Here is a 25698-nt window from a genome sequence, read left to right on the forward strand (position 1 = left end):
TACTATTGTCTTTCAGACAGTAAGTATCTAAAATGTCTTGCTTTAATATACTGCATGCTTTTTATCTTTTCTCCAGTCTGAGAATAATAGGACAATTGAAATAAATATGAGAATGTTTCTAATATAATCAAACTTTCTCTTTTAGCTTTATTGTCAAAGATTTGGACGTCGAGGCCATCTGACATCCATCCATTCATACCACATTAACTACCTGCTACTTAATCTTGTAAAGCGGTGTGGCTATAATGTAGCATCTGTTTGGCTTGGAGGCCTACAGTTTCTGAAGGTAATCTAATTACTATATTTATATTTTTGTAATGTAATAATACAAGATAAACAGCTGATCTACAATACCTTCTTGTTGCTGAACATCAAAAGATCAGTGAGAAGGAATGGAGAGGAGGTTAATGAGATTGTTTTCCAAGGTGCGGTATGGCTGATGGACAGAAGTATACAACTGAATGCTGGCAGGGTACAGATTCCATGATTTTTATAATGCTGAAACCACTTTGGTCATACCATAGTCTGATTCACATGGAAATGATGAACAAACCTGTAAGCGGATTTTAATATCAGAAGGATAGGATTCATCTTTAAATAACAAGGAAGGTACTAACACAACAGTTCTGTGATGCATAAATACAACCAAAATGTAAAAGACTGAGGTACAGCCACAAACCATTATATTATAACTGACTGGATCTATACCATAAGGTCAAAATAAATAAATAATAAAAATAATAAATAAATAAATAATAAATAATAATAAATAAAGAATAAATAAATAAATAAATAAATAAAAGTTCAAAAGACTGAACACCAAAATATCTAAAACTCAAAATATTGAAAGCCTTTTTAAGGCAGGGGGTCAAGCCCCCTGCAATCCCCATGTGGGAGTTGCATGCCCCACACCCCCTGCTAATTATATATGCCAACTCCAAGATCGCACAATAGTGGAGGAGGGTCAAATTCCTATGTTAGATATTTTGAGTTTTAGATATTTTGGTTTTCAGCCTGTTGAACTTTCAGTCTTATGACATAGACCCGACTGACTACACTTGGCAGACTGACAGAAAGACATGGGTATGCTTCAGTGTGGTCATAACTGAAAACAAACCTCTCACATAGGGATGCTAAGAGGATCTCATAATTGCACAGAACACAAGGACTGTGGAACATATGTGGGATATAGTAAGGAGCATTGACTCCCACAAAGACGTAGCAGGGTAGAAATCTGAAGCAGATAGCACATCTAAAGGCAAATTGTGGTACAACAGATGTATTACAGTATAACACCTCAGCTTTGGTCTCCAAAATGCTGCATGTGCAGGCATTCATTACATTTACAGGAACATTCAGACTAACAAATTAGGCAAGTCGGCAGCATATGAGAACAAATAATGGGAGCACAACAGAGTATATTCACAGGAAAGATGCAAATGGGACAAGGTATGACTTCAGAGATGGCAGAAAACAAAGCAAGGCTTTTGAAGTGGTGGGTCAATGAGAACAGAGATGAAGGTAGTGGTTAGCATTTTTATGATACAAAAAGTCTGACACGTAAGCAGGGAAAAATACTACAGGGCTCATTCACATAAAAGCAATGATATAGGCAGACAGCAAGCGTGGCTTGGATGCTAGGAAAGGTTACTGTTAAAAACAATTGTAAACAAACACAAATGCAGTCCCACTTTACCTCATCGTTAAGAGAAGGTCCCAGTATTCCTGCAGAAACCAACTCCTACTGGTCATGTACCAATCATCATTCAAGGTGCAAGACTATTGAATGTGTCTCCTGGCTACAGGCTACAAACTAAGTTTCACATGCTTCTTCTAGGAGTCATGGCATCCCAGGAAAGGCGTGCAACATTATCTCAATAATCTGCATCCTGTATGAAGTTGGGTGACAAATCCATCGGGATTTGCTTGGATCTACTACTGTACCAACACAACAGTGTCCTAGTCCTCTGTTAACACTTACCATTATAGTTATCCTGGATTGAAAGTCTGCCATGTCAACCTATCACCATACTTTTCAACCTCTTAGAGCAAGAAATCTAGACAAAGCCATATTTAGAAGTGGGATAAAGGCCCAAAAATAGGGACAACTTTTAAACAGTGTTCTTACAAACTCAGAAAGTTGATAGAATAACAGGTTTTGCATTAGCATGAATTTTCTAAATTATATGAAGTCTGAAACTCCAATGTCTGTCATTATTTTCAAATTTCAATCTATAATGCTTTACCACTGGTTTGCCAGAAAACCACAATCTTATGAAAAATGGACCACAAATACGAGGCCAAAACCTGGACATTCTGTGAAAATCTGTACAGTTGAGAGGTATGCCTGTCACAACTCTGAGATGATGAGGGAGTACCAGTACTGAAAGCTAATATGGAAATGGAGTTGGGCAGCTCTATTATACAGTAGCAGGATGGACGGGACAACAGACCATTATCTGATCCTTCTGTGAAGTAGCATAAATAAGGATAGTTATATGCAAAGCAAACTGTGGTTTTCTCTCAGCAGACTCTACAATGTAAAGACTAAAAGTTATTTATTTATTTATTTCCAGTTTGATGACAGGGGAAGTTCACTAGGCCTAGGGAGCCCATTTTCAGTGGAGTCCTGGAAGAAAAAGTCCAACTATACAAAATATAATAAGGATACAAAATACAAGTAAAAATACAGAAGAACGCAACAGGTGTAAAGTACAAATGCAGGCATATTTACAAATCAAAGAAGAGTATTTACAATATCGATCTAGGATAAGTAATTATAGTTATCAAGTATTGGACATTAGTACGTTTCAAGCCATATTTATAAAAAACTATTGGAACAAGTAGAATTTTGAGATTTAAAGGCTGCAATTTAGAATAGGTAGATTATTGGAGTGTTATTTGTTGAGAAATTTAGTATAAAGTAGATGGAATAGAGCTTAGATATTGAGGGTTAGAAGGGATGAGCTAGATTGGAAGAATGCAATTACATTTCCAGATTGAGGAGAGGTATGAATTAAGCTGTATTTTAAAGTTTTCCACATTCTGAATTGTTCTTAGGGTAGGAGGAAGAGAATTCCATTTTTTGGCTAAGGAAAAAGAGAGGAGTAGTTGTCCTGGTGTACAGTTAGGTTAATGGACAGTAATTATGTTTTGTTGTGCAGATCTAAGAGTTCAATTTGGAACATAGGGGAGACAGAGGTTTGAGAGGGCTGGGCACTTGGTGGGGGTTGAAGAGTAGTCTTTGAGCTGTGATGAATTGGATGTAGTCCAGATAGTTTGTAAGTTCTAGCCAATTTCGAGAGTGAAGGGCAAGGCAGTGTTCGGAGGAGTTTTTGGTGTTAGTGTCAAATTTGGAAATTTTGTTATAACAGTTTTCTAATTTGGAAGTGAGGGATGCAGACAGATTGATTAGAAGGGGAGCACCGCATATTAGGGAGGGAAGGCGGTAAGTAGAGGCAAGAGTATGTATGGTATTGGGCGAGAGGACGCAATTACTCCTGTATAGCATACTGAGTTTTTGATGGGTTTTCTTTATGTTTTAAAGAATATGATTGTCAAATTTTAGGTGCTCATCTATAGTTATGTCTAGCAATTTGGCATGGAGAATGATTTCGATAGGAGAGTTGTTTTGGCTTAGAACTGGGAAAGAGGTTTTTATTAAAAGAGAAGGATTTTGATGGTAGGAAGATTAATATTTTTGATTTGTTTGCATTTAGGGAGAGGTGGTTTTGGAGCATCCAGGCCTTGGGGGTCGAGAAGGCAGTCTGGGTCTTAGTTAGAAGTTCACGGAGATTGGTGGCAGAGCAGATTAGAGTTGAGTCATCTGCATATTGATAACTTTGGCACTGGGAATAGCAGAGTGAAATGTATTGATAAAGATATTGAACAACATTGGACCAAGACTAAATGTCTGAGGTACGTTGGTGGGGTTAAGGAGAAAAGGAGAGAAACTTTTTCTCCATTTCACAGCCTGAGATCTGTCAGACAGGTAGCTTGAGAACCAGGAGAGGGTACTTTGAGAGAGATTTAGGTTTGAAAGATGGCCCAGAAGATGGGTATGGGAAACAGTATCAAATGCCTTGGAGAGATCTAGAAGCACTGTGGATACTATTTCCCTGGAATCTCAGGCATGGTTGACTGTGTCTAGGAATGAGAGGAGAGCTGTTGTAGTGCTGTGCCTGGGTTGGAAAACTTGTTTGGTTGGGGTGAGGAGATGGTTTTGAGTTAGGAAAGACATAAATTGGAGATGAACACATTTTTCTAAGATTTTGGAGATTGGGGAGAGGATTGCTATGGGGTGGAAATTAGAGATGTTTGTGCTTTTACCACCTTTGTGAAGAGGTAGAGTATAGGCTTTACGCCAGAGTTTGGGGACATAAGATTCCTGTATGGCTCTATTGATTAGGATGATAATAGGGAAAGCAAATCCCATCAGCAGCAGATGTGAGAAACATTGAGGGCATATTGTCTGTAGCATTAGAGCAGGGTTTTAGTTTGGAGAGAAGTCTTTTTATGTAGTTGGTAGATATGGGTTTAAGGTTGAAAATGGGGGGGAATTGGAGTCAGTAGGTGGGGTAGGTAAAGAGGGGGAGATACACATAGAGAAGGGACTGCCATTGGGAACGGTTTTGGTTAGTTCAGATATGATGTCAATAAAGAAAGAGTTGAATAATGAGGCTAATGCTTGATCAGATTTGCTGGGGCCTGGGCAAGGATTGTTTTTTGGTGCCTGGATTGAGAAGTACATTTATGGAGTTCTAGAATTGTTTAGGTTTTTTTTGCATGGTTGAACTGAAGTTTGATGTACTAAGATTTTTTTATCTCTAATGATTTGTTTTTTTTTACAAGATTACAGAGCTGTGTGTATTGAAGTAGGGTTTTGGGGAGTTTATTTTTTTGATATAGCTTTCAGGATTTGTCCCTTTTGTGCATTAGTTGCTTGGTGTCTTTGGTCAGCCATGGGGCAGAATTGGTTTTTATACGTTTTGTTCTTATTGGTGCTACATTATTTAGAGTATTTAGAAAAGTAGAATTAAAATAGTCAATGGCAGAGGCAGTGTATTTAGGATGTTCCAGTTCATTTGTTTGAGGGAATTTGAGAATATGATGGGATTGAAATTGCTGAGGTTATGTGTGTGTGTATGTAGTGCTGTTGGTGCAGGGAGGAGGAGGTTGACTGAAGAGCAAAGGCAGGGAAGTGGCCACTGATGGAGTCAGGAATGGTGCCTTAGTGATTTTATTTGGGTGGGAGACTAGGAGCCAGTCAAGGGTAATGCCTAGGGATTTGGTTTTATTGGGTCTGGTTATGGAATTAATTATCTGGGTGAAGTTGAAGAGATTGATGGATTGGGAGGGTGTAGAGCTATTGATGCTACCTCAATTTATGTTTACATCACCTAGTATATATGTTTCATTGTTTAATTTGGTTGAAGCCCATAAGAGAATTTCTTCGAGGATTGGGATATTATTCCCTGGTGGGATATATACGGCAATGATACAGAGACTTTTATGGTTTTTCATTTTTAGTAGGCAAGCTACAAGTTTGCCATTAGCAAATTGAGGAATAGGGCTTGGGTAGGAGATTATAGAGAGTAGGTTAGACTAGATTAAGGCGACACCTTCACCTTTTTTGTTTGTTATAACAGGGAGGAAATGATAGCAAAACATACAAGAAGAAACCCAATAACCAGCCTGTAGTATGTACAAGTATACAAACCAGAGACAAGGAACACTATCACAGTAAGTCTGCAGACTGCACATAAAACCAAGGGCACAGTGGCATCTGTAATATACTGCTGCCAGAAACACACTCTAATCGTACAGTATTCCAGGGATGGAACACAGATGAGAGCATGATATTGTCTAGTGTCACATTTATTGAAAGGTGATCCTTTGAATCCATTTTGCTGCAGCCTTCAGGAAATCAGAAATCCCCAACTAAATATAATGTACCTCAATGTATTACAGTCTCATTTTGGGCATGAATTATATTTTGGGAAATCAGATTTTTCTGGAGTACAGTGGAACAATCAGATAAATCATGTGCAGAGTAAATGCAAATAGTATGGATAAACATATGTGTACAGATACAAACTAATGGATTGTGAGTCACATTACCATAGCTGGAGTCATGTACGTATGCAATGCATTAGAGGAGTGCTGTACTAAATAACAATAACACCCTGCAAAGTCGTACTAGAAAAGCATCAAAGTCAGTATAATTACCTGTGGAAAGGTAGTGTGGAAAGAGAACCAGTCACAGCTGCAGAGACGACATGTGTAATATGTGTGATAGGTTAGAAAAGATAATGATATGTATTAAGCATGGAATATTACACAGGTGCCACAGAAACTGTTATGCAGTGACAGCCAAAGCAAAGCAGCGGCCAGCAAATCTGAGGTAATAAAAGATTATAGAGGCTCAGTTACATCGTAAAACACCACTAGCCACAATGCTAAGCACTCTTCAGTAAGAAAGACCATCAAAATTACAGATAGCACATAAATAAATACAACCAAGATAGTATACAGTAAGAGAAAAACATCAAAATATCCCAAATGATATGAGCTGAGCATTTCAAAAGGCTTGCTATTGGAAATGAAAAAACAGACTCTTCAAAAAATAACTGCCATTCAAATAAAGGTAACAGATTTTGAAATTTACTGTTAAACTTTTCAAGCATTTTTATAGGTGATTGACTTCTCCCCTGTACCCCTCAACATATGGGAAATGTTATCTCCACCCCCCAAAAATTATACTTAGAGTGCTGTATCATGTGGTAAGAGATCATCTGGGGTGCCATGACTTCAGGCTTGGTCTATATTCCTCCAGTCAGGCTTGTAGTTCTACAGCTCCACGGACTGGAATTTCAATCCTTTCAATTTCAAGAGCATTTGTTTTATAGTTGGAGAGACTATATAATTTCAGAGCACTGAATACAACGGATATGAGATGGAAACAGCAGTATGCAGGGACAAATAAATCAAAGTATTCATGCATAGGCACTTAAGTGCTTTGTCATGTAACACTACTAGTAGTTTTGGCCAGTACATATAAGAATGAAAATAACCTATTATGCAATAGAAAAGAAAGCAAAGAAACAATTGTAAAAGCATGGCTAAATTGTTCTGTGTAGGCCGGACCATTAGAGAGTTGCACAATATACCTTTCTTTTCTAGTAATACAACAGTGGACAGCAACATAACTGATAACAAACAGCAATGCATTCTTGAATAACAGTGGCAGTTCCCAATAGATGCACAATACAACAAAAAAGATAATAAAAGTATATAAATTAGTACACTAACTTAAATTTTATTACAGAGCCTTAACTAGAGAAAAGAACATTAAAGTAAAATGAAATACTGCAGAACAAAAAACATCTACTGGGTTTTAAAAATAGACATACTAAATGGTGCTGGTGGGTTTTGCTTTAGTCGTGCTGCAGCGCCTCCAAGAGATTACAACACCTGCCTGAGGTGCAACTTATTGGTAGAGCACTGCTCAGCATCAGCAGGCTGCTAGTGACGTCAGTGAGACACTGACCAATGGCATCCCCACAAGTCACACCATGGAAAAGTGAGGCAATGGAGACCAGATAAATGTCCCTTCTCCAGCTTTACAAAGTAAACAATGAAGAAATGAAATTGCTCATTCCTGTCACCAGACCTCAAGACTGCCTGTGCCTACCATGATCCAAAATGTTGGGAGACCCTATAAACCTGGAAAGTAACTAAGTTCTAAAGTCATGAATAGTACAGTTTACTGAGTATGGATTACAAAATGGTGTCTAACATGCATGAGCATTTTACTGAGTTATGACCATACCGTTGTTTGACTTCAAAAATACACATGGCAATGTGGTTCACGAGAGGAATGCATGGCTATGTGATGCCTGTTTTTATTGCATTACAAACTTTAATATATGTGTGCATGGATACATTTGTTTGTATATATGTGTGCATGTGTATATGTATGTCCATGCACATATTTATTTATTTATTTAGTTAACATTTGTTAACAGGAAAAGTCCAACTGGGACAGAGCCCATTTTCAGCAGAAACCCAGGGAGAAAAGTTCCATACACACACACACACACACACACACACACACACACACACACACACACACACACACACACACACACACACACACACACACACACACACATATATATAAAATTCAAACAACCACCTCCAGCAAGCACTCAATAATAATAAAAATCCACAACCAGGAGCAGCGTACAAATATATATATATATATATATATATATATATATATATATATATATATATATGTACATGTATGTATTAATGCATATACATATATACTTCAACTACCCCTCCATTAACTGGGAAAACTACTCATGTACCAATACACTTGCCCAACGTTTCCTGGAATTTATTAATTCCAATGCCCTGGACCAGCTCGTTCTTACCCCCACTAGAGGTAGCAACATCCTTAACCTGGTTATTACTAACATGGGTGACCGTTGCTCTACAATAGTCAACTCCTCCCTGGTTAGATCCAACCACAAACTAATCACCTTGGAAATCCACATCCCTCCTGCCCCCGCAAAGGTAACCACCATAAAAAACTTCTTCAAAGCTAACTCTGGGCTCCTAAAACAGAGGTAACTAACTTCACAGCACCCATGCAAATGGAGATCTGTTGCATGACCACCAAATCATACAGCAATGCACTGTACGAACACATACACAAATGCATGGATCTCGCCATACCCAACAGAACCAAGATGCTCTCCTCCAAAAAAAGGAAGCCAATCTGGTGGTCCCCAGCCATAAACAAACCCTACAACAGAAGGAAGAAACTGATTCGGAATAAGGTGAGGTCCCAAGACTGGAAAAACTCCCTTATCAGCCTCAACAAAAAGTTGAGATCCCTCATCAAATCCTCTAAGGCTAACTATGAAAACAGAATTGCAGCAGATAGTAAAGACAACCACAAGGCCTTCTATAGTTATGTAAAGACTCTCCAAGGCAATACCCAGATTTGCTCCGAGCTACTGCACAATGGTACCTCCTATTCTGAGCCAACAGATATTGCCAATATACTGGCCGACAGATTCAGTACTAACTTTACCCCCCCCCCCCCAAGGGACCAGTCACAATACCAGTAGATTGCCAGGAACCCAGTATTACTGCTTCACAGGTTAAAACAGCACTGTCCAAGGCCAAGAATACAGCTTCTATGGGACCTGACAATATCGCTGACTGTGTTCTACATGAACTGCAGAGTGAACTAGCACCTCAACTGTATGCCCTGTTCAATTACAGCCTCACCTCAGGCTTTGTCCCTACCAAATGGCACACTGCTACAGTCATCCCTCTTCACAAAGAAGGAGTGATTACAGACCCTGGGAACTATCGCCCCATTAGCCTGATGTGTCTGATATGCAAAGCTATGGAATGCATCAACATGGACCTAATAAACAAGGATATAAGGAATCTCCAAACTTTGGATCCCACACAGTTTGGTTTTGTGAAGGGTAGATCATGTCAGAGCTGTGGATGAAGGCAAGGTGGTTCATACAGCCTACCCTGATCTGGCCAAGGCCTTTGATACCATTCTCCACTCAGGAATCATAGAAAAACTCACTAAGCTAGGCATCACCCCCTATATCACTAGGTGGGTTACAAACTGGCACACAGGTAGAACCCACAGTGTGAAAGTAGCTGACTCCAAGTCAGACTGCTGACCAGTCATGAGTGGAGTTCCACAAGGTTCGATCCTGGGTCCTCTCCTGTTTGGTATCTACTTCTCTGAAGTGCAGGCTAACACGGAAGGACTCTGGCTGACAAAGTTCACAGACGATTGCAAGTTGAGAGCTATTATTAACTCCCCAAGTGATGTTGACATCCTACAGAAAGGTCTCACTGAGACCAATGACTTGTGTCAGAACCATGGGCTTAAGCTCAATACCAAAAAAAATGTGTCGTCATCCCCTTTAGGAAAAACCCACTTCCCATGAATTACCACATCGATGGTAGTCCACTGAACATAGAAGGCGTTATAAGAGATCTGGGAACACAGATTGACAGCAACCTCTCTTTTGATCACCACATTGCCACTGTGGTCAGAAAGTCCTTCTATGTGGCACATCTCATTACTAAGGGATTTGCATCCAGGAAGAAAGAGGTCATTGTCTCCCTCTACTCTTCCCTCATTAGGCTAATCATTGAGTACAATGTCCTATTTGGCATGTACCTCACTAAACACCTGCAACAACTGGAGAGGCTGCAAAAGTACCTCATAAAGAGGATCCTAGGCCTTAAACATTTGTCCTATATGGACAGACTCAAAAAACTCCAACTATTCTCTGTCTCATATCGCCTCCTTAGAGGCAATGTCTGCTTGACTTACAAAGCCATGTCTGACCCAGCTGTGTTAGAAATGCTATATCTAAAGAAATCCCAATCCCTCTGCACCACATGCTCCGGAGACCTCAACCTCATTACCACAATCAACAGAACATGCTGGAGGGACAGGTTCATAACCCAGAGACTGCTCATGCTATGGAATAGACTTCCCATACATGTCAAGCAGAGCACCTCGATGACCCTCTTCAACAGAGATCTTGATGAGTGGATGGGAAATAGAAAATTCACAACAGGGATCACTTAAATGGCTTTACTTGACAAAGGCACTGGGAACTAAGGTCGGGTGGCATGATGCCAGGGTAATCCTATGGGCTAGACTTGCAAAGGCCCCAGGACCATTAGCCTAGTACACACCTATGAAGCTATGAGAGAGAGAGAGAAAGAGAGAGACAGAGCTGTATATATATTTATAGATATGAGACAGAGCTGTATATATATATTTGTAGATATTTTCCAAAAGCAGAACTGAAAGGATAAATAAAGTACGGACCTGCATTTGGTCAGCCTTTACCCAGGACTTGTGTATGAATTAACTGTCTTGTTTTGATGGTGAACTTTTAGTTATATATTTTACAAGAAGTATTAGAGTTCTCATCATTTTAACTTCCTGAATATTTCTAATGCTTGTTCTCATTTAAAAGTTTCATGTCAATGTAAAGGTTTCATGCAGCTTTAATTTCTTTCATTTTGCTTGCTTTACAGACCAGTCGCTTTATATGGCTTGATGGATCACGGTGGAATTTTGCCAGATGGGGACCAGGGGAACCTAACAATGCCTACGGTAAAGAAGAATGTACAGAAATGTATACGTTGCATTTCCGTAAGTGGACACATTTCTACATTTTCACACAGAATGGTACTCGTAGTCATAGTGGGAAGTTGCACTGGCTGTGGCAGCTAAGTTACAATTCAGACACAGTGCAGCTATAATAACCATCCTGCGAAGGTAGTATGCAAATGAAAGTAGAGCAAAATGCAAATTAGGAATATGTGAAAAAACTGTGACTATGATATGCAAATGAGGGCAGGTTCACAACTTTGTGCAATTCATAGTTACTTTTTTATATACATCTGTGCCATGTACATAAGCATATAGAAAGCATGATCACACCTGTCCATCTACATTAGTCTGTGAAGATGCATGCATTTGCTGCAACTTAGATCTTCCCACTCTGAGGTGCATGTCTCTGCTGTGCCAGCCCAGTAGCTTTTGACAGCCAAGAAGACAAAGGGAAAAGCATATCCATCTAAACATTGGTGATCAGAAAATTTAGGAAAGATTTAGAGTGGACAGAGATGCAGTTTGACATTTGGTGAGTTTATATGGCCCTCAGATAGGGACTTGGGTGGATGCATGGCCATTCTATACATGTGGTTACCAAAGTATGTACAGCCCTTCCTAGACTGGCTACAGGGATCTTCCAGAAACAAACTAGAGATGCAATGGATATCTCATAGGCTTCTGCCATAGGATACTTTAGCAGTTCCACAAAATAATTTTGGCATATGTAGATTACAACATCCTTTTCCCAGTGTCACCTCAAGACTAATCCAGTACCATACATGCCTTTTTTATAGGATGACATGCTTTCCTGAGGTATGTAGTGCAACAGAATGCACCCACATTGCCATCAGTGCCCCATCAAGACCATGGGGGAGGGTCCTGGAATAATGAGGGCTACCATTCCATCAAATTCTAGGTAGTGTATGATGCATGTGGGGTGCATCACTAATGTGATGGCAAGAAATTCCTTTCAGAGTGCATGTTTATTGGAATATTGGTGATATTTCAGAAAATTCTTTCCTCGTGCAAGTGTGGGTGTATAAGAGCAAGTGACATTGTAAGGCAATTATAGATAGTCGTCCACTGTTTGATAAAGGCATCTGCATTTTTCTTCACTCACAAGATCCGGCATTATTTTATTTAAACAGAAAAAGCAGAGAGAAGAATAGACAAAAACATATTAATAAAGCAGATTAAATTGTATGGAGAGAGAGAGAGAGAGAGAGAGAGAGAAAGACAGAGATGAATGCATGAATAGCTGCCTCACTGCTTTCATTTGTAATGGGTATGACCATCCATTCCTTAATGATTTGTCCCTACAGTTTATTTTTTTTAACCGGGTGTTTATTTTTCCAACACAATGCATTACAGGGACAATGCATTAGACATAGGACACCTGAAATATAGCATTCCTGGTATGTTCATAAAGCTACCAAAATGACCATTAATATGTTGCCTGAGAACAGACTTACAAGAAGGCATTTCAGACAAAACCTCATCTATTTCTGGAAACTTCCCTGAAAGAGCAAAGTAATCCATAAATAAAAACTTAGGGGCTTTTGTTAGGATGTTTTCTTGAGGGATCACTTAATATAATAAGGACAGCTCACTTTGCAAATGGAATTAACTTAAAAAAAAAAAAAAAACAAGCAGAAAAGTAATGCCGCTCCTGCAAATTCAATGTACACTGACTGTTATCAAGTACCTATACTTCTAATGTATACTGAGAGCTATCAGAAGGTCATTCCTAGGGTCATCTCAGGACTGAGATGCAACTGTCAAACCCTGTAAATACTGTGACAGTCTAACAGTTATGCAAAATCACTTCCAAGGTCTAGCTATATCAGCCTCTTAGCTTAAGAAATCTGAACAAAGCCAAAGTGTATGGGGTTCAAAGGTCCAAAATCAGAACAGACTTTAAATAATGTTCTTACAAACTTAGAAAGTTGGTAGAACAGTAAGTATTGCATTAGCATGTTATTTTTCATAAGGATATGAAGTCTAAAACTCTAATGTTTGTCACTATTTAGTGACTTCAGTTATCAAGCAAGGATTTCATAGAAAAACACAATTTTTATGAGACACAAACTAAAAATAAGAGGAAAAATCTAAACATTATGTGAAAATCTGGACAACTGAGTGGTACCTGTCCAGTTTTCTCCATTAATACCAAAATGTTAACAGAAATTTAAAAAAATGATATTTGTTTAATTTACAGTACAGCACTCCAATGTATTTCATTCTTTACAACTTGCAATACACGTATTAATGACATTTCTCCATCATCATCTAAGATTTCACACAATCTTATACTATAGATTGTTATGGAAATATTGGTGAATATGTCAAAATATATCACTTATCATCATAATTGTAATCAGCCAACTTGTTATATCTTCCGCTTTATGCAGAAAGTGGCATTTTTTTTTATTTTCCACCATGGCTCAGAATAACATGCAGCTTACTCAGTTATAAAAATATGAATGTAAATATAAACAAAAAGTGTCAGAGTGGTTAATGTCTTAACCGCATGGCATCCTAGGTTAACAATTGTGTTAGTTTCTTACACCTTTGCCTTTTCATATGTTGCTCATTATCAGTTATATCAATCAGTCAAGGAAACAATCTCCCAAAATGTTATGATGTCTTAGGGAACTAAAGGTGTTAAAAGAAAACATGCAGAAAGATGCTATAGGTGTGAATGAGTTAACAGATGTAGGCCATAACCTCTTACTGCAGTTAAATAATGAATATAAATTAGGCACTTTAAATTTTTATCCTTCTCCCAACGAGTAATCAGTGAAAGACCTATCCCTTGTAACACTGACTTTCTGTACTTAAGAATAGTGGCAGACCGTTTTTACCCAAATCTAGATCACCCAAACAGCTTTGAAATACAAGCAAAAAAAAATTCAAATGAAGCATACTTTCACTCTGTGATTGAAAAAAAAATCATAGTTTATTGAAATATATAAAGCAATTAATGGCTTGGCCACATTTCTAGTTAAAACAAGTCACAGAATGCCATGCTAAAATAGAAAAAGAAAAAGTAGTAAACCTTACCCTTTAATTAAACATTATTAAATTCATAAAAAAGCAGCTTTTACTAACATACTTACAAAAATTCATTAAAACCAATATTTCACATTTAGCTTATTATCTATTTGTTTTGGAAATAGAGTTTAATATGAAAAATATAAAAAAGGTTCCCTTTGCCTTAATATTAAAGAAAGATCTAAATATATGTCTGGAATACAACAATAAATAATATACTAACTTTAAAGAATTACCATCCTGTGAATGAAACTGCAAAAATGGTAAGCAAATGGAGCAGAACAAGCCTTTCTTATTTCCATGACATGCTCTTGGGCCTCACCAGCGCTTTCTTATTCAGTTGTCCAACACAGTGTATTACAGGGACAATGTCTAACAAATACATCACCTGAAACATAGCATTCCTGGTGTGTTCATAAAGCTACAAAATGACCATTGATATGCTGCTTAAAAAGAGACTTACAAACAGGCATTTCAGCTATTTCTGGAAATTTCCTTGAATGAACAAGGTGATCCATAAAGAAAAACTTAGGGACTTTTGTTAGGATGTTTTCCTGAGGGGATCACTTAATATAATAAGTGTTATTATTATTATTATTACTATTATTATTATACTGTCAGTGATGGGGGGGGGGGGTATATAACATTATAAGCATCCTCCAAACTAGAGGTTTACCATCTTAATACTTTACACCATGGCCCTTTCTAACCCTTTTTCTCTCTGTATCTCAGACAGAGAGCTTTACAGGCCTTTTAAGTATAATTTAACTTGCAATTGTTCTCCCATATCCAAAGCTAATTGGCTAGATTCATGCTCCTCTGAACAAATTCTATGGCAAAGAATGTATGAGATGGGAAGATGAGCAATACGGGTAAGAAGAAAATTAGTAGTAGCAATATGTTTTGTATTGAGTTTAGTACCTCTATCCATTATTAATGTATCTCTTTGCTTTAAACGTTAACTGTAAAGGATAAACCTAAATTATTAGATGAACATCTACTGAAAAAATCTACAAACTTTAGTTTCATAACATGAAAGTAAATAAAAGTAAACTGTTTATATATTGATTATAAAAAGGACTTTACTAGCATAGTAAGGGTCTCCATAAATACATTATAATTCAAATCAAGCCATAAGCAAATTAGCATAAACCGAGAATTAGGTGGGTCAGTGAATAAAGAATACAAAAAAAGTCCCTTAGCAGCTGCCATGATCATGCTGTGCTGGTAAACCTAGATAGTGTCCACATATTTCTATGGGCTACTAAGGCATCCCACACTTGTGTAACCCTGATTCAAAAGGGCAAGTCTAACGGGTGTCAAGAAAAGAGCAGAAGATTGAGGAGGGGGCATGGGATACTGCTGATAAACAACTGCAATGGAAACTAAAGAAAAATTATGGAGCATTATCTGATATAACCTGTTCTTGTACACCATTTTGATAAAAACACATTTGAGATCATTTATAGTAGTTGCTACAGCGTTTGACTGTTCTGAATATTTAGAATATTACTCTTATTCATAGTAAACAATCCAGATGTTTGTGTTGGAACAACTCAGTGCTACTTTATTCAGTTGGCGGTCATCTCGTCTATGATATTCTGTGTAAACAAAGTACAGCTTCTACAGTTTCAGAGCTCTCAATATGTAGGCAAAAAGGAGTATTACAGAACCTATCTGGTATAAACCCTGCCTAGACTTACGTGGAATAATGTCTTAAAAAGTCTTTGGCTATCCAAAAATTTGAATCCATTTGTGCTATATACCAGTGCTTTTGGGGAGTGAAGAAAGTTGTGGTAGCCATTTATTCATAATTTCTTTCAGATATTAAATGTCTATCTTTTCAGAAGTATACTTTTCAATGTCATTGAGTTTTGCAGCAGACAAAGGTAATTGTGAAACAACTATAAGTTCTTTTAGGTCCATTTATGTGTTCTTTTACACATATGCCTTAGTGTGTGGTTAAGTTATATACATATTTGACATTACTGGATTTTTAAGATTGTACTTTTGCAGATCTAGTAGCATTCTTTATAACCTAGCTAAAGCTTTATGCAACATTTGAAAATACTTTATAGTGATTTGTGATCCAATTCAACAATAAGAGTTTTGTCATAAATGTAGTCATCATTTTTCACTGTTATAGACAAATTCAAGGTTCTCGACATGTATACAACTGCTCAACCTTTTTGCAATACCACTGCACACCCAAACCTAGACAATTAATAGAAATCTGCAGAATAACTAGCTAAGTGATGCCATACAACTAAGTCTGCAGCTTCTATAGTGGAGTCTACAAATGGTATAACAAGCGGTTTCAACATTTCTAAGCTTTAACCTTATGCTGAAATTTAAATACAAATTACATCATCCCTAGTAGCTCCCTGAGTGGTGCTGTAATATCTGATAAGTTAGGTATGAACCCTGACATGTATAAACTATCCTAGGGAGCTCATGAGATTTGTTTTGTGTTTTTTGCACAGTGACCATAATGCTGACATTATCAGCTGGTTCCAGGCCTTCAGAAGTCAGAATATGATCCGTGTACAGGAGATGAGGTGCAGATATGACATTTAGCTTCGTTGAGTTTCAAATCGTCCTGCCACCTCAGTTATCTAGCAGCTTAATCTCATATCATGTAACTGTTTGGTAAACCCTCATGCAGGCAATCTATCTAGGACATTGAGCAAACCATCTAGACCTTCAATTATGCCAGCCAAAGCTCTTTGGAGATCTCTGCTGAAAGAGATCTACAGAAAGGTAATCTCAAGAATCTAAGTCTACTCAGAGTGTTTTCCAGAAACCTTGACTTTTATCCACAGCCGACAAAATATTTAGTATTATACATACCAGAAATGACTTCCTCAGTAGTCTACAATGAGTAGGGCTCCATTTTAATCCACTTATGTAGCCCTTGAGAATCTACGTATATGCCCAGTTTGTCTGGTGGTGTAACTGGTACCATGCAATTCCCTCATTCGCTCTATTAAACTTGCCTAACAAACGTATCAAAGGACATCATCATCCTTTGCTCATGCTCCACCATTTGACTAAATGCTGTGGGCATTCTGCTAGGTTTGTGCACCACAAAACTTGCATGCCAAGAAATCTTAGTATGGTAATTACATGATCAACATGCCAAGCATCAAATTAAACAGCATACTTTGGTGCTGTGGCATAAAGGGATAAAGCCCTGATTGCAGTCTAGATGACCCACATTCATTTAGCATCTTGGGCACAGGAGGAGCTGTGGTGGTGCTGGTAGGGGGGATTGAGTGGCTTACATTAGCTTGTTCATCCCCATGGAGAGGCAAGAGATAGGTGCATGCTTAGGCACAACACTGCAGGTGGTCCCTGGTGGAGACTGGTAATACATGGGGTTGTAGTCTAAAGGGGGCAATGCATTTGATGAGTCACATGCAGAGGTGCCTGGACAATATGAGCACATGCAGGGGAAGAAAGTTAAGCTTAAATAAAATAAAAAAAAAATATTTCCTTCATCAGCAGTGTGAATCTGCCTTAGGATGTATCAGTCTCCAAGCCTGTCTCAAATGGGGTCAGAATAAGTCTGGAGAGGACAGGTGGGATTAGTAAACCTAGTAAATGAGGAGAAACAGTGGGAGCAAACAGTTAATGATCAGCTGTGGGGAGGGAACAATAAAACAAAAAGAAAAATAAGCAGAATACTTTTGTAAAATGTTATCAGAACAAGGACCACACTGATCCCAATGGTTTCTTGCTTAGCTTGTGCTTCTTCAGTGACATTTTTTACCAGTAACAGATGATTTGTTATTTTGTTACCATTCAGGTTGCTTCTCTTGCAAGCATTCATATTAATTGCTCTATACATATGCTCCTCTACTTATGAACAGGTTATGTTCCTGGGGGGTTGTCGTAAGTTGAAAGTGTTCATAAGTCCAACACACCCTTGACAATTAACAGAATGTGCTCAAAGTTGTACCAGTGCAGTTAAACTGAAAAGAGAAATCAAAAGAATCCATTAACTACATCTTTAACTGATAATGTGCACCTCTCAGAAACAGCAGCAATAAATTCCCTGCCACAAAACAATCACTACTGCTCCTCAAAAATATAACACCCTGATGAAAACCATCTGAAAAAACTGTAGCTAAGAGTAAAACATGGAATTACACAGATAAAAGAATTACTATATTACTAGGGTGATACTTTGTAATGCAGTAACAGCCAAGCAGCTGATATGCACACAGTAAAAGAAATGTAGCCAAATAGACTAAATAATTGCATTCAGATACGGCATACTTTAAATAGCAGACTTTACTATGTGATTTCAAGGGCAAATGAAAACAGGTACTTTTCTAACTTTTTTTTCCAGTGATTTTGCTCATCTGCTTCATCTGTACACCATCTAACACAGTAACCCATGTCCATTGCCAGGTCTACCAGCCTTTCCTTGCTCCCCCAGTGTTACTTTGATATGGACTGGATCCAGAACAGATCTTAAGTGTGCCATGTAATCCAACTTTGGCCGGGGTGGTTTCCTTAAAAAACATTACATTTTCCCTCTCCCTCTCTGCAGTTGTGTGGTAATGTTCGGGAGAGGGTCATGCACTGGGGACGTGGAGTATCACATGGCGCTTGAACTTCAGAACTGATGCAGTAATCAAATTTTGGACTTACAGACAAGTTTGTTCATAAGTCTGAAAGTTTGTAAGTTGAAAGGGTGTAAGTAGGGGAGCACCTGTAATTGCCTCCAGTAAAAGTCCCATTAGCATTAGAGCTATTTACTTCATGACATTAGAAGCTGCTATGCTCATGTTCTGTGAGATCTCTCAGCAATACCAAGCTTTTTCACAAACCATTAGGTCTAAGATATTTGACTGGAATGTAAAAAAATATATATTTTTTCCATGGGAACAATCCCCTCTGCAGCAGCTCATGTGGGGGGCTGTGCCCTCCACAACCACTGCACATTATATATACCAACTCCGAGAATACACTACAGTGGGAAAAAGAGTAAATTTCCCATTAATTAATGTCTATGTTGATCATGGTACAGTGGGAACCGGGGGATTTACCCTTTTCCCCACTACAATGTGTTCTCAGAGTTGGTATATATAATTTGCAGGGAGTATGAGGGGGTGTAGGGGGCTTGACCCCTTGCATAAATGTAATTTTTTTTACATTGGACTTTTCAGATACTCGAACATATGGTCTCAACCAATTTTCCTCATTCACTGATCTCATTTGTTTTTGGTCTTTTTTCATCATTCTCGGGCCTGATATTATGAATATTGATCTTTCATTTTGGAGCCTCTCATGACATGCATCCCCAGTATGATACACACATTTAAAAAGATAACACTATGGCATATGAATGTATACTGCAAGAGTCACAGTGGTCTGTACCAAGTCTGGGCATGTTCAGCCTCTGTTATAAGCTCAAAGCACAGGGTTCAGATTAAAGACTGGGGGAAATACTGATTCCACCAAATCAGGATCATATACTGAATATTCATCTCTTGTATCAAGACTAAATTTAAGGGAGATCAAAGACAAAGTCAGTCTAATATATGGTGGTAATTTATTTCACAACTCTAGGATTATTAGAGTTATGAAAGATTGTCACAGTCTAGTTTTCAATGGCTTTAAATGTAGTTTTATATTACTATTCCTAAGAGATGTTTTGCATGATGCAACTCTCTGTTAATCATTGCTTGTAATATTTCATCACAACATACTTTATATGTCAAAAGATGGCTTCCTTTTATATATCAGCAGCATAGCATATATAATTTAAAGTAACTGCACCTGTCAGAATAACAAGTTACAACACTGGCAAATTCTGTTTGTGAATCTCCTTTGCACAGACTCAATACCTTTTTAGTTGCCTCCTGTGTAGAGACAGACAGGGCTGTTATACTGTAAAATTGGTCTTGTGTATAAATTTGTATAAGGATGTAAGACAGTTACTGCCCATTTCTATAGTGTGAGAACATAAAGTCTATGGGAGACAAAGTTTGCGTAAGGTAAACAAAGGTTGAGAAGGACTGAAGATTTGAAGAAAAGCTTAAAACATAAAAGTTTAATATCTGCGAAAAAAATCAGTTAACTTTACCTGGGATGTAATAAATAATTATGTTCACAGTTGGAGGGGAAAATATAGCAACAGCTAATGAGGAAAGGAACATAAAATTGTTCATATCAAGTAATCCAAGATTAAGCAATTAACATGAGGGACAATATGGCTAGAAGAGTGCTGGGACGCAGAGGAGGAGAAGAAATGAACACACAAATATTTCAGGTCTTTCTAGAGAGACAGGATGATCCTATTAGGAATACTGTGTGTAGTTCTGCAGATCTGATGTTCTTAAGGACACAAAACACAGAAATACTGTTAAACATACTAAGCAAGAACAGTGGTTAAAACAGTAGACACCTTCAGTTCACATACAAAGGTAATGTAAGGACCACAGTGGTTCAGGTTATGGAAACAAAGACTGAACATGGAAAATACCAGAAGTCCTGGAAGGAGACTATGATAACTTAGCATATTTAATCTAGAAGACAGGAGGAATAGCCACACAGTTTGATAAACATATTAGTGCGCTAATGGAATGCACAGAGCTCAAGAGAATGCCATGCTTCAAAGTGAAATCTGCATAACAGCTGGACATGATCTAAAGTCAAAAGGCAAACAGCATGGGCAATTCTAACAACATACAATATCAAAGTGTCGATACTTTAGTAATAAATCAAAAATACATGGGTGCCCCTTTAGTAATTATGCTGTTGAAAATTCATGGTGGGCACAGGGAGGCTTCCACCATCATGCTCACAGATTTAGTAACAAAGTGCAAATGGAAGAAATAATGCCTATGGCCCCCAAAGCACCTAGAGATACCAGAGAGTATGGCAGGCATCAGCAGTGCACAATGTGTATTGCCTTTATTAGTGGTGTGTATGACCTGCTACTCCCTTCACGTTTCTAGGGAAAAGTGCCTAAAATACATACTGGAACATAAGTGTAACAACACAAGCATGTATTGTGCACCAAACAGAAGGTGTGGGCATGGTATTGCAAGCTTTTCTGTCCCCACAGCAAATCAGTGACAGACATATCTCTCTGCAGCTGAGTTTTGCTTCAGCCATGAATCCCCAACCAAACATTATATAAGTGCAAGATGAACAATTTATTTTGTCATTAAACTTTTGCTACCTTACTTTGAACTTTTCTGCAGAAAAAAATAGGGCTGTGATATATTTAATGCATGTATGATAAATGTCTCCACATGAAATAGAGTTCATAGAAAGATTTTGTATGAAATTCAGAATACACACATTAAATTATTCTAGAAGATGATGTCTATTTTAAATGTTTCTTTATGCATATTCTATGTGATTTTTTATAGTCATACCAGGAAAGAAAATGTTATTCCCAGTGTACTACTCTGATCAGTATTTGAAATAACAATCACCAGTAATTATCAGACCACTTGCTTAAAGAATGTAATTTTTAAATCGTATCTGTAATTCATTTTTTAATCTCTCATTTCAGGACCAGGCTACTGGAATGATATCTTCTGCACAGTTTCTAGACCATTCATCTGCAAATACTGACCTACAGTGGAGCTTAGCTGACACTTTCAGAGCATTATATTAAGTGCAAAGTGCAGTGTGGCCTCAGTCTGATAATGGTATAGAATAGAATCAGAATGACGATGGAATTTAAACATTTTTCTTATTATCTTTGTTTTGACTACAGTCTGAAGTAGATTTTTGGGGAGTAGCAGGACACTTTCACCCCTTCACCCTCCTACTTAAACATTATCATTCCAGAAGTGGAAGGACCTTGTGAAGATGGGTGTTCCTTCCTCCGTAAAGCTAAGCAACTTCTGAATGGTAATATATTAAGCAAATATAGGGATGGGGTAAAGCCACTCACACATGGGCAGAAGAGGGCTTACTGTCCCATGTGTAAAAATCCCATATATACTTTTCTGTACTTGAAGTGATTTTTTTTTTTCAAAATGCAATCAAGTATGTTTATTTTAACATATGAATATAAGATATGAATAATACTTACTTTTTACTATTCTGCTGAAACTGTGCAACACATCAAAAAATGGCTTTTGCTGTACGATACTCCAAAGTACTTAATGCATTCAGGTTTGATTTGACATCTGCGCTCAGGGATTTATACTTACTGAAATATGACACTGCATGCTTCTTTTTTGCTTGTTTAAGATCTACTGATCACAATGTAATAAAAGATTCTATGAACATCTAATACAAACTGTGTTGTGAATTATCATCAATCTCCAAATTAAACCAGTACAAAAAACGTCAGAAGTATCTATACAATTTAGTAGGTCTAAATCTGCTCTTATGAAAACAGGTATGGATTAAAATAAATGCAGCCTCATCATGAAAATAAAGTACCATGCAGCAAAATACCTCTATGTAAAAGGATGAAAAAACGTAGTCACTAGCGTCTTTTGTTGGTGATCTCCCTTTTCTTTTCTTCTGATATAATTCTTGTAATTTTTTTCTTTAACTAGATGTCGCTGTTTTATGAGGAGGATATTTAACAGTAAGAGAGCAATGTAGTAGTTTTTTAATCACTATATTGGTTTGAAAAGTTTCCTGTACAAGACAGAGCTGTTAATAAAATGATCTGTCAAACATGGTTTGGGAGAGATAGGAAGAAGTTAAAATGAAATGGGGACATTCAGCCATGAGATGGATGGATTGCATGAGAGAAGAAAGAACTGCGACAGGCAGGCATGACAGTCAAAGAAGGCAGAAGTGTGATAATGAATCGAGAAAGGTAGAGACTGTTGACTCAATACTTTGACCCATGTAGAAAAAAATGGGTAAAAAGGGGTTGATAATGATGAACTCAGTTAACAGCTTTGAGCCTGCTAAGCTGGTCTGGAAAAAGATTGGAAGGGAAGCTGGCATGGCTAAGGTAGCCTTGCCCAGATTTAGAACTATGATTCTTGTGTACAAAGTTTTGCCGACCAAGCCCTCATTAGCGATAAGGCCTGTGATAAGAGTCATAGCCAACAGCTTCCATGGCAAAGGTTCCAAAAGGACAGTAAAAATGGGACATCCTTGCCTAATACTCCTAGCGAGCTGAAAAAATTTTTTAAGGACCACAAACAATTACATGAGTACAAGGGATGGTAACAAGATCTGAATCTCTGCTTTGCGACTTAGTATATATCTAAACTGTAGGCAGAAAAATAGTTATTAGCCAACCCTGTTGAAGGTATTCTTAGTATCAAACAATGCTAGTGGGAGACCAAATCTCTTCTCTGTAGACATAAAACAACTTGGCTACATTATCTTATTGACATAAATTATAGAGAAATAGCAAAAGCTTTTTCTATTATTTTTGGAGGTTCATTTCCATTAGTGAAACAGACAATAACTAATAATTAAAAAAAGATCCTTATATAGTTGGGGAATTATGGAATTACCTGCTGCTCAGGTAGCACTTCTGACCACACATGTGTTGCTTAATATACAGAGCTGAACAGCAGCATCAGTGAGTGAGTAAAAAATCCTTTGCACGGTAGGGAATACAATGAACGAAATGCCAACTATGGAGTTTTTTGTGGTGCAGGCAAAACTGTTGCCCGAATCACACCTGTCGCTGTTTCTCACATAGTGATACTGCTGAGCTCTTGTGAATATCAGGTCTCACAGCACCAGATCCCCTTATTACTATATGTCAATGAGCCTAGCTGCACTGTTATACCTAATGAATGAAACTGTGTGGCATGACACTGGTACGGGGCAAAGCTATCTGATAATGTAGGTCAAGTGCACTGTACCTTATCAAGTTTCCTACTTTCCTGTGTAATGTTACTTGCTACACAGTAGTCGCTCCCTGTGGCATCTCTGCTCATAGCATCCAGCAGCTTACTAAGTGCACCTGCATGCAATTTAAAAATATAGCAATTATTTTCCAAGTCTCTTGTCATTGCCAGAATCCAGATCTACAAGCCATGAAGATTATAGGCAGCATACTGAACTCAGTTTACAGAACACATTTATGCAGGTATGCACAATATTGACGAATTGTCCACTAGCATGTCAGTACTTCAAAAAGATCAGCATCTGGTGCTGTGATGATGTTTTTCATTTGACACAATAAGCATCAGCCCTTTTACTTCATTTATAGATTAAGGAGCCAAGCTAAAAAATGTATTACAGTTGTATTGTTTCTCACTTCAAAAAAAATAGCCTTTCCTCCTTGTGGATTATGTTTTTAGCCCTTTTTCCATCACCATGTATCCTTTTCTGTCTGCTGTGTGCTCCTTTTCTCTTTATCCATTTACTTTGTGTGTTAAATGTGTAGGTGGTCTGGACCAAGGACTCCTTCCAGCCGTGACATGAGAAAAACACAAGAAACAAAATTAAAATAAGCACGCACAGGAATATAAATACAATGGTGCATTCAACCAGATCTGTAACTTGGTTGTTGGCATCCTGGGCAATGCCCCTACTCTGTATCCCCCAAGGCAAAAAGAGGAGCCCATGCTATACCTGACTAAATTTTTCTAGGTTAGACTGGGAATTGGTCAGCACTTAGACTGAAGTGCCATTCTCACACCTGAAATGCTTTCAGCAGTGGCAGCTCCCCTCTTGTCCTACTCTTGCATTTATCATATAACACAGCAGTATTGTACAGATTATATAAGGTACTTACAGTCTAACAGTTATGGAATTTTTTGTGCAACTAGTGTCATTAGATCTTTAAGGGTATTAAATGTTCAATGGCAGGTTGCAAAAATACACACAATATCAACTTTAAGTTTGCAGTTTTAAAAGACTACTGTAATCACACTCTGTTACCTACTGTTTCTGAAGTACAATAATATATATACTCATTAGCAAGAAAAGCCACCAGCTTGGATTTAAAAACCCTGCAATGCTAATCATTTTGATATTGAATGGAACAAAATTGTCATTTTGGGGTGGCCTTACTAAATTCTGGACAAAATGAATGAAGAGTTATTGATAAAGCATCTTGATTATTAAACGTCCAAAGATTATGGTAGGGGGCAATGCATATTTTATGAGTCAGACAAGGTCAGTATTCCCCATGTGACAATCTCAAAGTCAAAGAATCTAGCATTATATCCGTTCTACCTTTCACATAACTTTCATCATAGCTAGACAGTGCAGCTCTGTGATGTTAGTTAATCAGCAGATTTTGTGCACTGTAATTTTGAATATACTTGTATTGCAGAGTGAATTAAGTTTAGCTAGCAGTAGGACATACCTAATGTTGGTATCAGGTCATTTACCTTGTGGCCCTCCTGGCCCCTGTTAATGCAAAGTATATTTTTCCAATAGTTGTGTTTAATCATCATACTGGCTGATGACACCCATTTATTTTAATATAGGAGACATATGTTCTCAACATGTGGTTTCAGTAAAATCCTCTGAATTTGTCAATTCTA

General features: G+C 37.8%; 1 protein-coding gene across 1 annotated transcript in view; it reads left to right on the forward strand.

Annotated features, from left to right (window-relative positions):
* LOC122806362 (lectin-like) overlaps positions 1 to 22517 on the forward strand; it is a 104954-nt gene extending 82437 nt beyond the window's left edge. Inside the window, exons 4-6 of the mRNA XM_044076713.1 lie at positions 146 to 286; positions 11107 to 11224; positions 21780 to 22517. Coding sequence (XP_043932648.1) covers positions 146 to 286; positions 11107 to 11224; positions 21780 to 21841 — 321 coding nt within the window. The 3' untranslated portion in view covers positions 21842 to 22517. The remainder of the gene's footprint in view (positions 1 to 145; positions 287 to 11106; positions 11225 to 21779) is intronic.
* Positions 22518 to 25698: the final 3181 nt, after the last annotated feature.

This window comes from Protopterus annectens, chromosome 7.part0 (genome assembly GCF_019279795.1).
Source record: "Protopterus annectens isolate FY-2018-M chromosome 7.part0, PAN1.0, whole genome shotgun sequence".
NCBI lineage: Eukaryota > Metazoa > Chordata > Ceratodontiformes > Protopteridae > Protopterus > Protopterus annectens.